The 20,189-nt window shown below is 37.4% G+C and overlaps 1 protein-coding gene across 1 annotated transcript; it reads left to right on the top strand.

Moving 5' to 3' along the window:
• The first annotated feature begins 533 nt into the window (after positions 1-533).
• On the top strand, positions 534-1,280 carry LOC149249314 (uncharacterized). The gene is made up of 2 exons (XM_089452636.1): positions 534-642; positions 703-1,280. The coding sequence occupies exons 1-2, from the start codon at positions 534-536 to the stop codon at positions 1,278-1,280; spliced, it is 687 nt and encodes a 228-aa protein (XP_089308762.1).
• Positions 1,281-20,189: the final 18,909 nt, after the last annotated feature.

Genomic DNA, 20,189 nt, shown 5'->3' with positions numbered 1-20,189 from the left:
ACATAGAGGCGCATATCAAAGCCGGATATACACTACAACGACAACAAGGTCACATGCAAATGGAACGTAGTTCAAACCTTACCAGTGTTTCACCAAACAATAGATAGCATACAGGCCAAGACTTGGAACAACAGAGACCACGACCGCAACCAAACGCACACCACACCGTTGATCGGGCAAGCGGAGTTCATATATTTCACCGTAGAAATCACAGAAGTTACAAAGAGTCGCCAGGAGCTCACAGAACTAAAGACCAGCGTAACAATGACCACCAAAGGAGCACGAATGGAGTAAAAACCAAACCGAGGCGGGTTTGTAAAATCCCGAGAAGGGACAGTTGTCCACCCAGCAGACCATCAAGGTACCCATGCCGTAACCCAAGGAGATTGAAAATCAAACAACATTTATTACCAAATCAATTACATTACTGTCCAGATCGTAAGTGCATTACACATCAGCTTTGGAACGGCGGGGCCACATGGGCTGGCCCCATCAAGTGGTATCAGAGTAGCATTTTGAGAAAGTAGAGGAAGATGGAAGTACAAAGACGAGGACGTGGGAGAGGTGCACGCAGAGTAGCAGACGAAGGATTGACAGAACAGTTGAGAATCCTTACACCTCGCTTGGAAGCAGTAGAGGCAGGTAGGCGAAGAGACCCGGAACTTGGGGATGACAGTGAAGATGAGGCAGCAACTGTTACAGATGGGTCAGAAGAAGAATCCCCAGAGTTAAGGCTGTTGCGATCAGTTCTGTTAGCCAACAACAAATCCAAACTAGAGGACCCCAACTATGATGGGAGTCTGTCCGCAGATGTCTTGCTGGATTGGATAAGTGAATTAGACAAGTATTTTGAAAATGAGGAAATCAGTGAGGATAAAAGAGTTAGATTTGCTGCAACTAAATTAAAAGGGCACGCCGCCTTATTGTGGGATAGTTTCCAAGCGGACAGGAGACGAATGAACAAGTTACCAAAAAGAAAGTGGCCATGGATGGTGGAAAAACTGAAGGGCAGATTTTTGCCGAAAGACTACCAGGTTGAGCTTTACCAACGAGTGCAAAATTTAAGGCAGAAGGGTATGACTGTAAAGGAGTATACGGAAGAGTTTTACCATGTAAATTTACGTGTTGGTTATACGGACGATACTCCAGAAAAAACAATAAGGTATGTAAATGGCTTGAGATTGGAAATATTGGACGAGATTAGTGTTCTCTCTCCCCGAAATATTGAAGAAGCCTTTCAGAGTGCTATAAAGGCTGAGGAGAAAATAAACAGGAAGTAGAACAACAGGAGAGGGAGAGGGAATGGCAGAGGACGAGGACAGTCCTACGACAGAGGGAGAACTGCCACAAACAGCGAAGAAGGTAGTAGTTTTAGAGCTTCAGGGACAACAGAGAAGGGAGAAAGCACTAGAGGAGGTCGGCCATATCAGCGGGGAAGAGGAAATGGTCGCGGAAGAGGGACTAATGTCCAGTGCTACAGGTGCCATAAGTGGTGGCACAGATCCTTCAAATGCCTGGAAGCTAAACACGTTGACCAGAGGGGAGCATTTGTTGCACAGCCTGAGGAAGCTGAAGCACAACCCCGGGAGATAGAGAACGTGGTGGAAACGGGGGAAGCTCTAATTTTGAACAATGTGCTGTTGAAACCAGCCAAAGAGATGGCTGGACAGAGCTAGCGAAAAGCGTTGTTTCGAACAGTTTGCAAATCACAGGGGAAGTGTTGTAAATTGATTATAGATAGCAGAGGTACGGACAATTTGGCTGCCATCAAAATGGTGGAGAAGCTGGTCTTGAAGCAGCTTAAACACCCCACGCCTTACAATGTGTCGTGGCTACAGAATGTTGGATTGCGTTATATTCTTTCCACGACTAAACTACGTAGTGAAACAAGGGGTTAGAGGGGGGCGGTAGGCCCCCTTCGTTGCGGTTATTACACAGCGGGGGGGGGTCACAGGGGGGCGGCAGCCCCGCCTGTCTGGGGGGGTTGAGGGGGGCGGGTAGCCCCCCTCTACGGGGTCCGGGGCAGCGCCCCGGGAAATTTTTTTTTGGACCCTATATTAGGTTGGGCGAACCTACCTATGGTTTTGTGCATGATTTTCGCACATGGTATTGGACGCGATGGTTTTTCGGTCCATGGTATTGCATGCTTCGACATGTATAAATATGTATTGTAACATTGAAAGGAAAATAATGAAAAATCAAGCTGGTAGTCCCAGTTTTGGGATCCAGGGAAAAAAATCTCTATGCATATGTGTTTTATGGGTTATGCTCTCGCATTGTTTATTTTCTTTGTTTAAGAATTCGTATGGAGGTAATTTCTGTATAGGGTTAAAACCTACATTTGGTATCAGAGCTGTTTTGGCTTCAAGGGGACGCCTTTGTTGCTGAGGGGTTTCGCTCGGGCCTGTGGTAGACCCTGTTCAGTGGGAGATCTGCGAGATCGATTCTGGTGGTGAAAAAAGATGGCGAGCAGTGGAAAGATCGATATGGAGAAGTTCAATGGTCAGAGTTTTGAGTTGTGGAAACTCAAGATGGAGGGTCTGTTGGTCGATAAATATCAGTGGATCGCGGTAAATCCGGGTACTAAACCATCGGGAGTGACCGATGAAGAATGGAAGAAATTGGATCGGAAGGCAAAGAGCACAATACGATTGTGTGTCTCAGATTCAGTATTGCTGAATGTATCAGGGGAAGCTACGATAAAGGCTTTGTGGGTCAAGTTAGGGACTTTGTACCAATCTAAGTCTCTGGTGAATAAACTGTTCCTGCGGAAAAAGCTGTATAACCTGAGGATGAAAGATGGAGACTCGGTGACAGAGCATCTGAATGCGTTTAATACTGTGGTAAGTCAATTATTATCTGTTGATATTAAAATTTCAGATGAAGATAAGTGCATCAGTCTATTGTGTTCTCTACCAGATTCGTGGGATAGTCTGGTTATTGCAATAGGTAGCAATGCAACTGCTTTGCAGTTTGATGAAATAGTCTCAGCCTTACTGACGGAGGAGATGAGACGGAAGAATATGGACAACCAGAATGGTGATGCCTTGTCTGTACGAGGACGGTCCCAGAACAGAAACAAAAATAAGTCATCGAGTGGGAGATCTAAATCTAGAGGGAGATCTAAATCTCCAGGAAAACCTACAAAGGTGGTGTGCTGGAAATGCGGAAAGGAAGGACACTTCAGAAGGGATTGTAAATCTAAAGCTACTGATAAAGGAAAGGGATCTGATGATGCTCCTTCTGCAGAGGCGAAAACCACCTCAGATGAAGGTGGGGATGTGTACTTGGCTTCTTCAAGTACACATGTAGATCATGAGGCATGGTTGATTGACTCAGGTGCATCCTTTCACTTCACTCCCCATAGAGAGTGGTTCTGCGAGTATGAGAAATACGATGGTGGTTATGTCTTCTTAGGAGATGATAGGAAGGCTAGAATCATTGGTCGGGGAAAAGTAAAGTTGAAGTTGCAAGGTGGAAGGGTTAGAACAATTCCGGGTGTTCTACATATTCCTGCATTGGCCAGAAATCTGATTTCTGTAAGCAAGTTGGATGATGCAGGTGTAAAGACGGTGTTCGAGAAAGATACCTGCAAGATGGTTCGAGGAGCACTGATATTGATGCGAGGAGTTCGGACTGGAACTCTGTACAAACTGCAAGGTAGCACTGTTGTTGATGGGTGCAATAGTTCTATGGTTCCTGAAAATGGAGTAGAAAATCTAGTGGTCTCTGGAGAGAAGACCATGTTGTGGCATCAAAGGCTTGGACATATTGGAGAGAAGGGCCTTCGGATACTTCATAGTAAAGGTATGGTAGAAGGTATGAATGATAGCTCTCTGGATTTTGATTTCTGTGAAAATTGTGTGTATGGGAAGCAGAATCGAGTGAGTTTCCCCTATGGTGGTAAGAGGACGAAATAGATATTAGAGCTTGTGCATAGTGATGTGTTTGGACCTATGAAGGTTCCATCACTGGGTAAGTCTGTGTACTATGTATCATTCATAGATGGCTTCTCAAGGAATACATGGATATATTTCCTTAAGAAGAAATCTGAAGTCTTTGACAAGTTTAAAGAATTTAAGGCTCTGGTGGAAAATCAGACAGAGAAGAAGATAAAGGTGCTGAGGACAGATAATGGTGGAGAATTTTGCAGCAAGGAATTTGAAGAATTTTGTAAGAAGTGTGGTATAGCATGGCAGAAGACTCCTCCATATACACCTCAGCAAAATGGAGTCGCAGAAAAAATGAACAAGACGTTGATGGAAAGGGCAAGAAGCATGCTCAGTGGTGTCGGGTTAGGACAGGAATTCTGGGCAGAGGCAGTGGATACTGCATGTTACCTGATCAACAGATCACCTTCATCAGTGTTGGAGGATAAGACTCCACAAGAAGTATGGACTGGTAAGAAACCCTCTCTTTCACATCTGAGGGTATTTGGATGTGTTGCATATGTACATGTTCCAAAGGAGAAACGAACCAAGTTGGATAGTAAATCTAAAAAGTGCATCTTTATTAGGTATAAGGATGGTTTAAAGGGTTATAAGCTTTGGAACCCAGTCACACGGAAGGTTGTGTACAACCGAGATGTGGTGTTCAGAGAGGTAAAAGATGTTATTCAACATGAAGTCCAACCAAAGGAACCTGAGAAGATAGAGTTTGAGCCAAAGGAGGAAGAATCAGACTCTGCAGCAGAGGAGGAATCAGAAGATGAAGAGCCACTAACTCCGGCTGTGAGAAGATCAGGTCGAGAAAGAAGGCAGCCAGAAAGGTATAGTCCATCTACTTTCAGTTCAAATTTTGCTTTGTCTGTTACTGATGATGATCCCAGAACTGTGAAGGAAGCAGTGGATTCAGAGGATGGAAAACTATGGAAAGAGGCCATGGTTGATGAAATGGCATCTTTGCACAAAAATGAGGCTTGGGATCTGGTAGAGTTGTCGGCTGGAGGGAAACCCATTGGCAGCAAATGGGTGTTCAAGAAGAAGACTAATGCAGAAGGAAAGGTGGAGAAATACAAAGCTCGGTTGGTAGCAAAAGGTTATTCCCAGGTGCCGGGAATTGATTTTGGTGATATTTTTTCTCCTGTTGCCAAGGTAGCTTCTATTAGATTACTTTTATCTATTGCTGCTGCTTTTGATTTTGAGGTAGAACAGATGATGTGAAGACAACATTTCTTCACGGGGATTTGTAAGAGGAAATCTACATGAAGCAACCTGAAGGCTTTGTGGTGAAGGGTAAGAAAGAACTGGTATGCAAGTTAAAGAAGTCTCTGTATGGGTTAAAACAGTCACCAAGGATGTGGTATCAGAAATTTGATACATTTATACGGGGACTTGGCTTCACCAGAAGTAAAGCAGATCATTGTGTGTATTTTAAATTAATTGGTGACCCTGTTATTTATCTGGTCCTGTATGTGGATGATATGTTGCTGGTTGGAAATGACAAAGAAATTATCTAGGATTTGAAGACCCAATTGTCCTCCAAATTTGACATGAAAGATCTTGGTGCTGCAAACTATATTTTGGGCATGGAAATTAAAAGAGATCGGGCAAAGAGGAAGCTCTGGTTAAACCAGAGGAAGTATGTCGAGACAATACTGCAAAGGTTTAATATGCAGGATAGTAAACCGGTGAAGGTTCCTATTCCTGTAGGTGTGAGGTTATCTGCTGAACAGTGTCCCAAGACACAAGAAGAGGAAGAGGACATGTCCCGTGTTCCATATGCAAGTGCAGTCGGTAGCCTGATGTATGCAATGGTCTGTACTAGACCAGACATTGCACATGCAGTGGGAGTATTGAGCAGGTTTATGTCAAAACCTGGGAAGGAGCACTGGACAACAGTGAAGCAGGTTTTCAGGTATTTGCGTGGCACTAGTGATTATGGTTTGTGCTACCAAGGAAGACCAGGATTGGACAGAGTGTTGGATATTCATGGTTTTGTTGATGCAGACTGGGCTGGAGATCTGGATCAGAGAAGATCTACAAGTGGGTATGTGTTTAACCTATTTGGAGGTGCAGTCAGTTGGATGAGTAAGAAACAATCTGTAGTGGCACTATCAACTACAGAGGCAGAATACATGGCAGCCACTCATGCAAGCAAGGAAGCAGTTTGGTTGCAGAGATTGTGTTCAAGTATGGGGTTAGTACAGGGAGCTATAAGAATAGACTGTGACAGCCAAAGTCCAATTTTCTTGGAAAAGAACCCTGCTTATCATTCAAAGACAAAGCACATTGATGTTCAGTATCACTTTTTGAGGGATATGATAGAAGACAAAAAGGTGTTACTGGTAAAGGTGGACACTTTGAAGAATACTGCAGATGCATTGACAAAATCTGTGAGCTCTGAGAAGTTCTCTTGGTGTAGAGAAACAATGGGTGTTTTAGGGCTGGAAAAATGACTAAGCTCTCCTATGGCCCCTTGTGGAAAGAAAACAACAAGTGGGAAAAAAAATTTTGGACCCTATATTAGGTTGGGCGAACCTACCTATGGTTTTGTGCATGATTTTCGCACATGGTATTGGACGTTATGGTTTTTCGGTCCATGGTATTGGATGCTTCGGCATGTATAAATATGTATTGTAAAATTGAAAGGAAAATAATGAAAAATCAAGCTCGTAGTCCCGGTTTTGGGATCCAGGGAAAAAAATCTCTGTTCATATGTGTTTTATGGGTTATGCTCTCGCATTGTTTATTTTCTTTGTTTAAGAATTCGTATGCAGGTAATTTCTGTATAGGGTTAAAACCTACACAGAAAGGCCACCAGTTATTAGCTGACGAATAGTGCGAGGTAGAATTCCACATTGGCAAATATCACGACACGGTGGTCTGCGATATTATGCCAATGGACGTGTGCCATATACTGCTTGGGAGACCGTGGCAGTATGACCGGAGGGTGACACATGATGGAAAGACAAATTGTTATAAATTTGTGAAAGATGGGATCAAACATACGCTTGCACCCATCAAGGAAGAGGATGCAACAGAACCAAGTGGAACAAAAACATTGTTAATTGGAGGGAAACAGTTTGTGAAGCAGATTGAGGAAAATGAGATCAATTATGCAATTGTAAGGAGGACAAGACCGATGTTGTTGAACACGGAAAAAGCAGAACTTCCTGTAGAAATCCAGGAGTTGTTGAAAGAATTCCAAGACAATGTGGTTGACGATTTACCTGATAAGTTGCCTCCCAAGAGGAGTATTAGCCATCACATTGACTTTATACCGGGAGCAAGTTTGCCAAACAAGGCAGCGTATAGGATGAGTCCGAAGGACAATGAAGAAATTTGTAATCAAGTGCAGGAGTTGTTGAATAAGGGACTGATCAGAGAAAGTTTGAGCCCGTGTGCAGTACCAACAATACTTGCACCTAAGAAGGGTGGAGAATGGCGAATGTGTACAGATTCGCAGGCCATTAATAAAATATGATTCAATATAAATTTCCATTACCCAGGATGGACGACATGATGGACTGTCTTAGTGGAGCAGCTTATTTTACAAAGATTGATCTGAAGAGTGGTTATCATCAAATCAGAATTAGGGAAGGAGATGAGTGGAAAACAACTTTCAAAACTAATGAAGGGTTGTACGAATGGCTAGTCATGCCATTTGGATTGAGCAACGCTCCTAGTACCTTTATGAGACTGATGAATGAGATGTTAAAGGAATTTATTGGCAAGTTCGTGATAGTTTACCTTGATGACATTTTAATTTTCAGCAGAACAAAAAGAGAGCATATTCAACATGTTCGAAAAGTGTTAGAGAAATTACAGCAGAACAAATTGCTGATAAACTTAAAAAAATGCACTTTCCTGCAGAAGGAGCTGGTCTCTTTGGGGTTTGTAGTTGCGGAAAATGAATTGAAAATGGACCCCGAGAAGATTGTAACAATTATAAATTGGTTGTTACTGAAGAGCTTATTTGAGGTATGTAGTTTCCACAGATTGGAAAAATTTTATCGAAAGTTTATTAGAAATTTCAGTGAAATCTGTGCACCAATGTTAGAGACCATCAAAAAGGCCAGCCAGCCTTTCTGTTGGACCAAGAAGGTAGAAGACAGTTTTCAGCTTCTGAAGCGAAAGATCACGGAGAGGCCAATCTTGAGGTTACCGATTTCAATAAACTTTTTCAAGTTTGATGTGATGCAAGTGGAATAGCGATTGGTGCTGTGCTCAGTCAGGATGACAGACCAGTGGAATTTTTCAGTGAAAAACTGAATGAGAGACGACATAAATATTCCTCATACGAAAAGGAATTTTACGTAGTGGTACAAGCGTTAAAACATTGGAGGCACTGCCTACTGGGCAATGAATTCGTATTGTTTTCTGATAATTCGGCATTGCAATACGTAATGCAGCAGCACAAGTTAAACCATAAGCACGCCAAGTGGGTAGAATACTTACAGAGTTTCACTTTCATGTTAAAACACATAAGTGGGCAAGCTAACAAAGTGGCAGATGCTTTGAGCAGAAGAGCCTTGCTCTTACAGGAGAGTAGCATACAGGTATTGGGGTTCGAACATTTAAAAGACTTGTACCAAACCGAAATGGATTTTAAGGAAGCTTTTGAAGCCTGCCAAAATCCCGTATTAAGGAATGCAAGCCTGTGGTTAGACTATAATTTACAGGAAGGATTATTATTCAGAGGTGGGCAATTATGTATCCCGGACTGTTCAATGAGGGAGAATATTGTACGGGAAAAGCATAGCGGCGGATTAGCGGGACATTTTGGCATCAACAAAACTTTGCAGCAACTCAGACATTTCTATTATTGGCCTAAAATGAGCAGGGATGTATAGAGATATGTAAACAGGTGTAAAGTCTGCCAACTGTCAAAAGGACATAGTTAGAATACTGGACTTTACACACCACTACCTGTTCCAAGCAGGCCATGGGACTCGGTCAGCATTGAATGTGTTCTTGGACTGCCTAGAACACAGCGGGGGTATGATTCAGTAATGGTGGTGGTAGATAGATTTTCAAAAATGGCTCATTTTATCCCTTGTCAGAAAACTAGTGATGCCACGTACGTGGCACACCTATTTTTCACGGAGGTTGTTAGATTACATGGCCTACCTAGAACTATCATTTCAGACAGGGATGTGAAGTTCACAGGGCACTTTTGGTGCACCCTCTGGAAAAAGTTGGGCATGCAACTGAACTTCAGCTCTGCATACCATCCGCAGACTGATGGACAAACGAAAGTGGTGAACAAGAGCTTGGAAAATTTATTACAGAGTTTGACTGGAGAAAATTCACGATTACGGGGTCGAGCTCTCGCCCAGGCAGAATTCGCTTACAACGATTCCCCCAATCGTAGCACCGGACTTAGCCCGTTTCAGATTTTGTATGGCATGCATCCTTGAGGATTACATGAACTACGAGATTTCGGAAAGCTGGAACGGTGAAGCGCGGATGGGGAAGACTTTGCAGAAGCAATGAGCGAACTACATGAAAAAGTCAAAGTAAGGTTGCAGGACATCGTACAAAAATACAAGCAGCACGCAGACTCAAAGTGACGAGAGGTGCATTTTAATGTTGGGGACGAGGTCCTTGTGCATCTGCGCTGGGAACGGTTTCCTAAGGGCACATATAATAAGCTAAAATATAAGAAAATTGGTCCCTGCAAAATCCTACGTAAATTTTCAGCCAATGCTTACGAGATTCAGCTGCCACCTCACATAGGCATATCACCTATTTTCAATGTGGCAGATCTGTTCCAATATAATGCCCAAGCAGAGGATGATAGTGTGGTACAGCCAAAACGGGACACCCAATTTGAAGATAGTTCTTGGAAGAAACAATTGCCTTCGGTAAAGTCCGATGAGATTGAAGGGATCCTCAGCACCCAGGTAGCCAAGAAGACATGCAGGAAGGAATATCTGCATTACCTCGTCAAGTGAAGAGACCGTCCAATGGAGGACAGCTCATGGCTCGACGCGGCGTAGATACAGAAGGTTGGTTATTCGGTGGAGGAACACATGGAATGGAGCCATGAATTTCTTTTACCCCGGGAGCCTGATGCAGGAGCATCTGGTTAACAGGGCAAAGACGGAAAGAAGGTTGATATGGAATCTAAAAAGGACAGAGAACACAACTCACTGGATGGACAGCGTGTCTGTCTTTATTTCTATTTATTGTTTTTTTTATTTTACTTTTCTGTTAGAAATGCTAAGAATAATGTAATGAGCTCTAATTAGGAACAGTAGTAATTATTCAGAGTCATTCATTTCCGAACAGTTATATTACTGTTGTAAATGCAAGCAAAGGAAAACATGCTAGTTAAGAATAAGTTTTGAATACGAAATAACTATTGTAACTGACAACAAAACAACTAACAACAGTTATCCAACTGTTCGAGGACAGTGATACTAAAGGAGGAAAAATAAGCCCAATACGGGTTGGCCAAGGAAGAAGATAATTAACAGAAAGAAATATATTCATTTTTTTAGTGCAAATACAATTCCACGAGTGTCCTCAAATATTGTAAAAATAAATTCAATGTTGTGCGTTATTTTGTTTTCCTTTGTGGCATAAAAACATTGTTAATAGGTTCACTACATACTCTGAACCAGAACAGAAGCCCAATAACCAAACAAAGAACCACCACGACCAGCACAGGTCGCGCGGACATAGCGCTCAGGTGTATAGACATTTAACAGGTATGCAAACAAAACCATACGAGTGGTTCCAGATTTATTTCCATATAAAATTCACAGGATAGAACATAGTCATTAAAAGTTTGTATCAGTATTCACATTCTCTGTTCAAAATATCTACAAAACCAACCAAGTTCGCAGACATGGGAACTGACACGGTTGTAAACAAAAGCCTTCAATAAAGAGTTCGAGCCCATCTCCTGAGGTTACCACAAAACCGAGCACCTAAGAAACCAACAGTAGATAGCAGCACCGAGCCAACGAAAACCAAGCAGACCATACAAGAACCCAAACAAGCACAGTTAAAACAACAAGGCGAATCTACCCGTATACTGTCCAGGGTGGCCGGGAGTCCAAGTGTTCGAACCAACGAACAGCTCCACCTACATAAGGGCAAACGGAGGAAGGGTTAGTCACCAACCACAGCAAACGAAAACAAGAATGGAGAATTGGGAAGAAGCTATTGAGGAAGTTTAATAAGGGCCATTACATGATAGGCAAGCTGTAGCTGTAAATTCCGCACCCGGACGAGCCCCTGCTCACAGAGGAGCTGGGCCATTAGTCTCAAAACAAATAGTAGAAATAAAGTCTAGCAAGGAACGGAAGCTTACCAGTTAAGTTGGCAGAGGGATGGGCAGAGCACGCCACATGACTTGTCGAAATTGGAAGCCGATGAACCCACACTGAAGTAGATGCCCTCATTAACCTTACAGCTCTCGAATAGATATAAACCCTTGTGAGATACGAGCAGATAGTGACCAGAATACATAGAGGCGCATATCAAAGCCGGATATACACTACAACGATAGAAAAGACACATGCAAATGGAACCATAGTTCAAACCTTACCAGTGTTTCACCAAACAATCGATAGCATACACGCCAAGACTTGGAACAATAGAGACCACGACCGCAACCAAACGCACACCACACCGTCGACCAGGCAGGCGGAGTTCGTACATTTCACCGTAGAAATCACAGAATTTACAAAGAGTCACCAGGAGCTCGCAGAGCTAAAGACCAGCGTAACAATGACCACCAAAGGAGCGCAAACGGAGTAAAACCCAAACTGAGGCGGGTTTCCAAAATCCCGAGAAGGGACAGCTGTCCACCCAACAGACCATCAAGGTACCCATGCCGTAACCCAAGGAGATTGAAAATCAAACAACATTTATTACCAAATCAATTACATTACTGTCCAGATCGTAAGTGCATTACACATCAGCTTTGGAACGACGGGACCACGTGGGCTTTCCCCATCAGGGGGGGGGGGGAGACTAAGATGGAAGGGCAGGGATCCAACATCTACTGATCTTCCAGCCGTCATCTCTATTGAGATTGTTAGGCCTTCTTTGGATCTCAATAGCTTCCCTGAGTTTCCGATGATGGAACTAGGCAACCTTGGAAACAACCTTAGCCTCCTCAATACAAACGTGATGCTTTGTCTTATCCACATGCTCTGCTAGCCCTGAAGACTTGGTTCTCCCATGTCTTAGGTCAGCTGCATGTTCGCTAATCCTCTGATGGATGGAGCACCCTGCTTCCATGATGAAGGGGGTCCCACAAGAACAAGGGATCAAGTAGACACCCTTTAAGATTCCCAAGAGTTTATATATATACATGTTGTAGTTGAAAATCTTAATAAAATATATTCAAAAGCAATCTTAAAAAGTATTTATGTTACAATTTAATTTTATCATAAATATTTAAATTTAAGAGCATTATCACTTTATATTATATAAATTCAAACATTTTTCTTTGTACATTATGTTATTTCATTTAAAAATATATATCATACATCATTGTACCATTAATAAATATAGTGCAGAACTTAAATAACATATTAAATATTTAAATTTGAAAGTCATTTTAAAAATTAAATTAAACTAAACAACATTAATAAAGAAATCATTCAAAAACAAATTAAATTAAATATCATTAATAAAAAATTAAATATAACAAAATTTAGTTAAAATAAATCAAATGTATGAATATACATTTTAAAATACATTGAAATTAACCACAATACTAATGTAAAAATAGGATGTAACACAAGTTATAAGATATAAATAAAAAACATATTTCTAAATGAAAAACATATTTGTAAAATATAAAAGTATAATTGAAATTCATTTAGAGAAATCCAATAATCTAAACATTTAAATGTACCATACCTTATAAGACATAAATAAAAAACATATTTCTAAATTAAAAATATATTTGTGAAATGTAAAAATATAATTGGATGGCCCATCCAAAACTCATTATGAGAGGCATAGGTTAAGTCAACTATATTTTTAATTGAGACATAGAACTCACAGACATATAAATGTAAAAGTAAGAAACCAATTTAAATAAAACCACAAACTTTCATAGAGATACGCTAAATCAATCAATAAATGTAATAATCTGAAATGAGTGGGATACAAATTGGATTAATAAAATTACAATAATAAATTCAGCCCAACTAAGAAAATCAGTAAAAACCACTCTCATAAAACTAAATCATTACAGTGTTAAATATATTAACATAACGAAAACTTAAATGAAAGGATTAGGTTTCAAACTACATCTATGACTAAGTAAAGGCAGGTGGCTTTGAGATATTTAACACAAAATACTGAAAATATTAATTGAAAATACCCTATACCTTATTCTTGTTGTGGTTTGACATTCTAGTTATTAGAAGACTGGAAAAAAATAATTATTAGATAAAATCAAATTATTCTTCTATGTATTTATGGAATTCTCCAAGTATTTTATTCTCCTAATCCAACTCCAAGAACAATGTTTACTATTTTATTAATTTATAAATATTCTAAATTACTTCTATTTGAAAAATAATTAAAAAACTATGGAATAGTATAATCTATAGAATCAAAGTCTTGAGGACACCGTTCAAAAGACATGAAAGAAAAGTCAGTATGCCAAAAGATTTGATTTATACTTAAATTTTAGATGTGGGGAATTATTCATTATTGTAACTGAGATTGACTCATAATTTCTTCCCTACCTAGTTATATAGAACACCTCTTTGCAAATCACTGGTTATTATTTCTAAATAGTTAGGAATATCTTGTTGAAATTTGCGGAGTATAAAATTCCAGGGTTGATCCTTAGAAACTTACGAAATAGAAACTCAGGAATATTCGCTAAAATTACAAAATTGGGGTTTGTTTTGAGAGTAAAGCTCAGAGGAAATAGAACTGTAATTGTAATTGCTCCGCGTCACGCTATGCAACATAAAACAATTGAACGGATCCCTAAATACTTTTGAGAGGAATATTTGCTCAGAGGAAATAGAGCTGTAATTGTAACTGAAGTCTATGGAGGTTTGTATTGCTCTACTTCATATGATGCAACATAAAAGAATGAAACGGATCGAGCAAATAATTTTGATTCAATGAGATTATAACGGCTAAAATGAATTAAGAAGAAACTGTAGAGCCGAGGAAACCAAAAGGAAAATGGAATAATAAAACTGAGATGAATGGACTGGGTTTTGCTTTGAGAGCAACTCAGAGGAAATATAGTGGACTGGGTTTTGCTTTGAGAGCAACTCAGAGGAAATATAGTTGTAATGGAGGTTTCTCTAATTTAACTATTTTAATTCAAGAAACATAAAATTAGTATCATTCATGATGAAAGAAACCTACCAGTAGTTGGGCTAAAGAAAACTACGTAGAAAGAACAGAGCAGGGTTAAAGATCGAAAACTACATAGAAAGAACAGAGCTAGAATTAATGCCAACCGAGAACAGAGCCAGAAGATCAAAATAAAACTAAAGATTAAAAGGAATTAATGGGATTGCCAGCGGACTAAGAAGAGAGAAAAAAGATTGAACTACATAGCAGACTTAAGCGATTAATGAGATCCATAGAGAAATAACAAAGAATAAATATTTAAATACATTAACATTAGGCCAGTTCGGTTAAAAATTCTACTTCAATCTATGCAAAAAAAACCAAAGAATAAATAAAAGAAACAAATAAATACAATAAACATACAATATGACAACTCTTTGGTTACCTTTCTCCACTGTAAATACATCCCTTCATGACATTGGCATTCTTTCTTTCATCCATCTGTCCCTTCTTGTTGATCTTCAGATCAAAAGATACAAAATAGAAAAACCCAAATGAACGACAGTCATCCACATCAAAATTCTTACAATTGCAATTGGTGAAAGAAACATGCGCCTCATCAAAAACAGAGCAGGGTTAAAGATTGAAAAATACATAGAAATTAAAAGGAATTAATGGGATTGCGAGTGGACTGAGAAGAGGGAAAAAGGATTGAAGTACATAGTAGACCTAAGTGATTAATGAGATCCAGAGAGAATTTAAAAGCATTATCATTAGGAATGTTTGGTTAAAAATTATACTTCAATCTATGCAAACAAAAGAAAAGAATTAATACAAGAAATATACCTATCACATTTGTAACAAATATGAGTATTACAGCTCTCTGGTTACCTTTCTCCACTGTAAATACATCCCTTCATGACATTGATTTTCTTTCTTTCATCAATGCATCCCTTCTCGATGATATTCTTGGTCAAATTCACATCAAAACATATAAAATAGAAAAACCCAAATGAACGACAACCATCCACATCGTTGATGAAACAAACAGACTCTTCATCCAATCATAACCTAGACGGAAGCAGAGGAACCAACACAGAGTCACAGCAGAGGAACCAACACAGAGTCAGAGTAGAGGAACCAACACAGAGTCATAGCCATCAGAGAAAACACTTCCAAAACGCAAATACAAAAAATTCCATCTATTGGTTTAAAAGCACCGCACACAACCTCATCTATTTCAAAAAAACATAAAGATTCCATCTTTATTGGTTTAAAAGCACCGCACAACATCCTCACCTATTGCAAAACGGCATACAGATTCCATCTCAAAAATGCTGTGATCTGTTGAAGGAGCGGACCACACTTTACCACAACGTCTATAACAAAAAAGCCCAAAGTAGTTAGCATCCACTTGCGTGCAAATTTGGAATTTTCAGGTTTGAATTTGAATATGAATTTAAGGTGGGATTTTTGGTACCCGTTAAATTCAATTAATATTTCTATGTGAGAGATGGTTATATTATTTTATTTCTAATATAATTGACGGTCTTTATTTGGCTTTAATACCAATAGAATTAAATTACTCTTTAAACTAATTTTATTTATTTTTTTATTTTTTTAGCTTCAATACCAATAGAATTGAATTACTAGTTTTATTTATTTATTTTAATTGAAAATTATAAGTTTTTTTTATCCGAAGTTATATTTTAACTTTGTTACTGCATGACAAGAGAGACTTTATGTATAAGCTCTTTCTAGTCCCGTGCTTTTTACTATCAACAATTAATGTTTCAAGGTTATTAGAAGTGACCCAAGAGAGCTCGTTACATTTTTCTATTTCTTCCATATTTATGTATTCAATAATATATATAGTATGTTTTCATTTAGGTTTCAATATTCAGTAATATATATCGCATGTCTTCATTTAGGTTTCAATAGTAATAGAGTTACTTTTCAGTTTGGCATGCATTTTTTAATTTGAAAATGGTAATTTTTTTATATGAAATTATATGTTCACCCATTTCAAATGTGATTGGTAACTTAAATTAATATGAAGTTAAACTTAATTATATCGATAAACATGTTTCTTTTAAAATAGAATAGGGATTCCAAAATTTTAATCTCATTATTAATTAGTATTAGATTTATGGTAGGTCCATTAAGTATTTGATAAAAAAAATTAGCATTATACACAAGTCAAAGACTAAGATTTATGTGAAGGTAGTTATGTTTCTTTTTCATTTTAGTTAAATTGATTAGTTAACAAAATATCATATGAGAAAGTTTCATATGAAAAGAGTTATGGTTTTTTAGGCATTTGATATTGTAATATACCCTATCTATAGATTAAGAAACTCTATAATAAAGTGGATACAAACCTTCATGGATAAAAATCTTCTTCCATGTTGTCTAAAATGAATATATGTTTAACTTATAATAATAATAATAATAATAATAATAAGATAGTTAATTTCATCATTTTTTAAATTTTAGAAACGTGAGATGTATTATGATGTAAATGTTTTGACGTTTATTATGGATTGATAATTATTAACATTTACTACTAATTTAATTTATATAATATACAAGTATGTAAATTTCTATTTAAAATGTGTTATTTTTTTTTAATATTGATTATTTAAATACATTTTAAATATTTTAAATCTACTTTAATACTAAAGGTTTTAAATATTTGAAAATACATTTTATAGTGAATTACTCGTGTGCTTAACATCTTTTTGTTATGGAGAGTGAGATAATTTATCTTATTTTGGTTATTGGATTTGTGTGTGTAAAATTTTTTAGTATAGAGTTTTCTTCCCAAAATAACATGCACACTTTACATTGTATGGTTTGAAGTGTAGAAAGAATTTTGATTGTTTTTTTCTTCTTGCTTGGCCTTGCTCTTATTTTTTTTGTAAGTTTAGATATAATTTATAAATCTTTTTTAGTTTTTATAGAGTATTGAACAACTAAAAGTTTATCTTAGAAGAAAGAAAATTCATATTTAAACGAATGTATTCCTTAGACGAAACTGTTCTCCAAACTTGCATCCTTGTATTTTCCAAAGAACTATAGTTTATTTTAAAGCACTATATGATTTAAAAGATTATTACTTCTAGCTGTACCATAGATTACAAATATATTTGCATGCTATGCATCTCCACTACATAGTAGATTCATTGTCATTTTGAGAAAAAATTTGTATTTATACATAAAGTGACGTCTACTAAAAACATCATAGTTTACATTGTCTTTACCCATGGGTTTATGTTGTATTTCACATAGTACCATATAACAAGAATCATGTTAACAAGACTACAACCCCCATAATAAGAACTTTTACGAGTTTTTTTTTTTTTTTACTAGTGCAACCATATAAATTAAATGACTTGTATAGACATTAATCCATGAGAAGCATCAAAACACTTACCCCATTATACCTCTCACGTTATCCAAATAAGAAGGAATGATAAAAGTTAACTAAATTATAAATTTGTATCCCCACTTTACCATCATTTCTCATGTTTGTAGATCTAAAACTTTCAAAAGAAATATCCCCATACACATAAATATAAACTAACAATAATCATAAATGAGTTGTCTAGTTAGTAATATATTTAAATCAAGTCTTATATGATAATTTCATGATATAACAAATATTCAAATATGGAAAATAAACCAAATGTAAAAACAATCAAGAACAAATTATCACATCCTCTATAATGCATTAGGTAATAACTATTCATAAAATTATACCAGATGTAGATATTAGGGCATATATACAATTCAATCAAGCATATGAAATAAAGTGTTATGAAGGAATTATAATATACAAATAGAAATAATACAGGGATAATGTGCCGACCCTTTTCCACATTGAAATTCATATGTTGTGTCTATTTTCCTTCATTGTGCCAAGTGAGGTCAATTTCTATCATTTTTGAAAATAACAAAATCAGAATAAAAATGCTACAAATCAGAATGAGGATGATGAGTAAGTATCCATTTGATATTTTTCAAATTTAATCCCTATGCTTCGCTTGTATCTCACTATTAATGCATATGAACACTCAATCCATCATTGTGTTATTCCTTGACATGTTTGATACATAAAGATATCTCATCACTTGATGTTGGTTGCTCTACCACATAATCATCTTAGTGTAATATATCTTCGCGCTTTGTGCCATGTGATGGGTTGACCTAAGATTTAATTGCACCACCGTGATGACTCAATCACTTCTTTGATGCACCAGATGGATGGATCACCTTGTTGGAGTCTTTTTCTACCTATCCATGTGCTTCATTCAAATTCACTACTTCAAAATCATTACTAACCTTGGATTCTACTACAGATTAATAGATGAGCTGCATAAATTGTTAATTTCTACAATACTTTCATATTAGCCTAATTTTACAAAGAAAAACATATAAAATGAAGAATAACAAAATTATTACCTTTGTAGAACCTTCTTTAGTTCATATGGAAGATTTCATGTGAAATATGACAAAATGATGTAGGAAATATGATTGTGAGGGTTTCTACAAGGTAAAAGAGATCAGACTAATGTAGAAAAATGACAAAATGTTACTAATTATGGGCCCATCATTCCCCATACTTAATTTAGTGCATGTCCTCATGCAATTTGACAAAATTGAATTTTCTTTTGTCAACTTCCTAATTTAGAGTATGGTTTCAGATGGTTAGATGACAATGTCCACGTTGTTTTGGGTGCCATTATTTTTCATGGAAACAAACCATCTAGGCTTCCTCACTAGTATATTTTCGTTCATAATTTTGATCTTTAAGTGTAGTTCCCTCCTATATTTCTTGAGTTTGGAAAATTTATGCTACCAGTGATACATCCTTTTGAGAATCTTGTGGTTTTTCTCTTTGAGCATTTCATTCTCTCTTTTGATATGTCTCTCTAAATCATCTAGTTCTGTTACCTCTTATTTTGATGCTTTGATGATATCCTTTTCCATAGGAATCTCTAAAGGAAAGTCACACTACTCAAAATAATGTTTAGGAATATGAGAATAATCTTGTACCTTTTCATTATGTGCCTCTTGTTCCACAGAATTGATTTATTCATAGACCTATTGTTGAATTTTATCTCATTCTAACTTTGTTGGTGACAATTAAGGTTTTCTTGCTTCTAAGTTTTCCATTATTTTAGGTGAAACAAGGTTATTCTCATTACCTTATTTTTTCATGCTTCTTGTTACCATTATGTATTTATTTCTATTTCATTTTTTAAATATTTTAATCCCATAATTTTTTTTACTTTTAATACCTTTCTTATCAATAACATTTCTAATGATAGTGTTATGTTTTGTTTGTTTTAGAGTCGTGTCTCTTACTCTTGTCAATTTCCTTCTTGTTTTTTTAATTGTCTACTTCTATGTCTTAATTTGTAATTTAGGTCTTATGAGCCTTTCCTTTTACTTGATTCAATTTTGATGACTCTCCTTGTTCAACAAACTTAGGAACCAGGGTTTCATTATTCTCAGTGATCTCTTCAAATTTTGGTACTAAATTCTCCATATGATCCTCTAGATCTATATACGTGATTTCCTCTATTTCTTATATTGATGCTTCCATGAATTTTGAATTTATCTCTGTAATAAATAGGGTGCAATTGAGTTTTCTTGCCAAATGTTTGACGAAATGCCTGAGCAAGACTTGGTTTCATGGAATAAAATCATTGCACGATATGCAAACACTGGGGACGGGGGGAAGGCACTTGGTTATTTTGTTCGAATGCTGAGGGCGGGGATGAGGCTGGACCGGATCACTTTCAATAGTGATCTTGGTGTTTGTGTTGGTATTGAAGATAGAGGAGGTAAGCAGGTACATTCTCGTATTGTTAGAACTGGACTTGAGTCTTGTATATTTGTGGGGAGTGCCCTTCTTGACATGTATGTGAAGTGTGGAAGTATGGA

This window comes from Pinus tabuliformis, chromosome 7 (genome assembly GCF_031772625.1).
Source record: "Pinus tabuliformis cultivar Carrire ecotype Pingquan chromosome 7, CPIR1, whole genome shotgun sequence".
Lineage (NCBI taxonomy): Eukaryota > Viridiplantae > Streptophyta > Pinopsida > Pinales > Pinaceae > Pinus > Pinus tabuliformis.
This window is presented reverse-complemented; position numbering and strand designations above follow the sequence as displayed.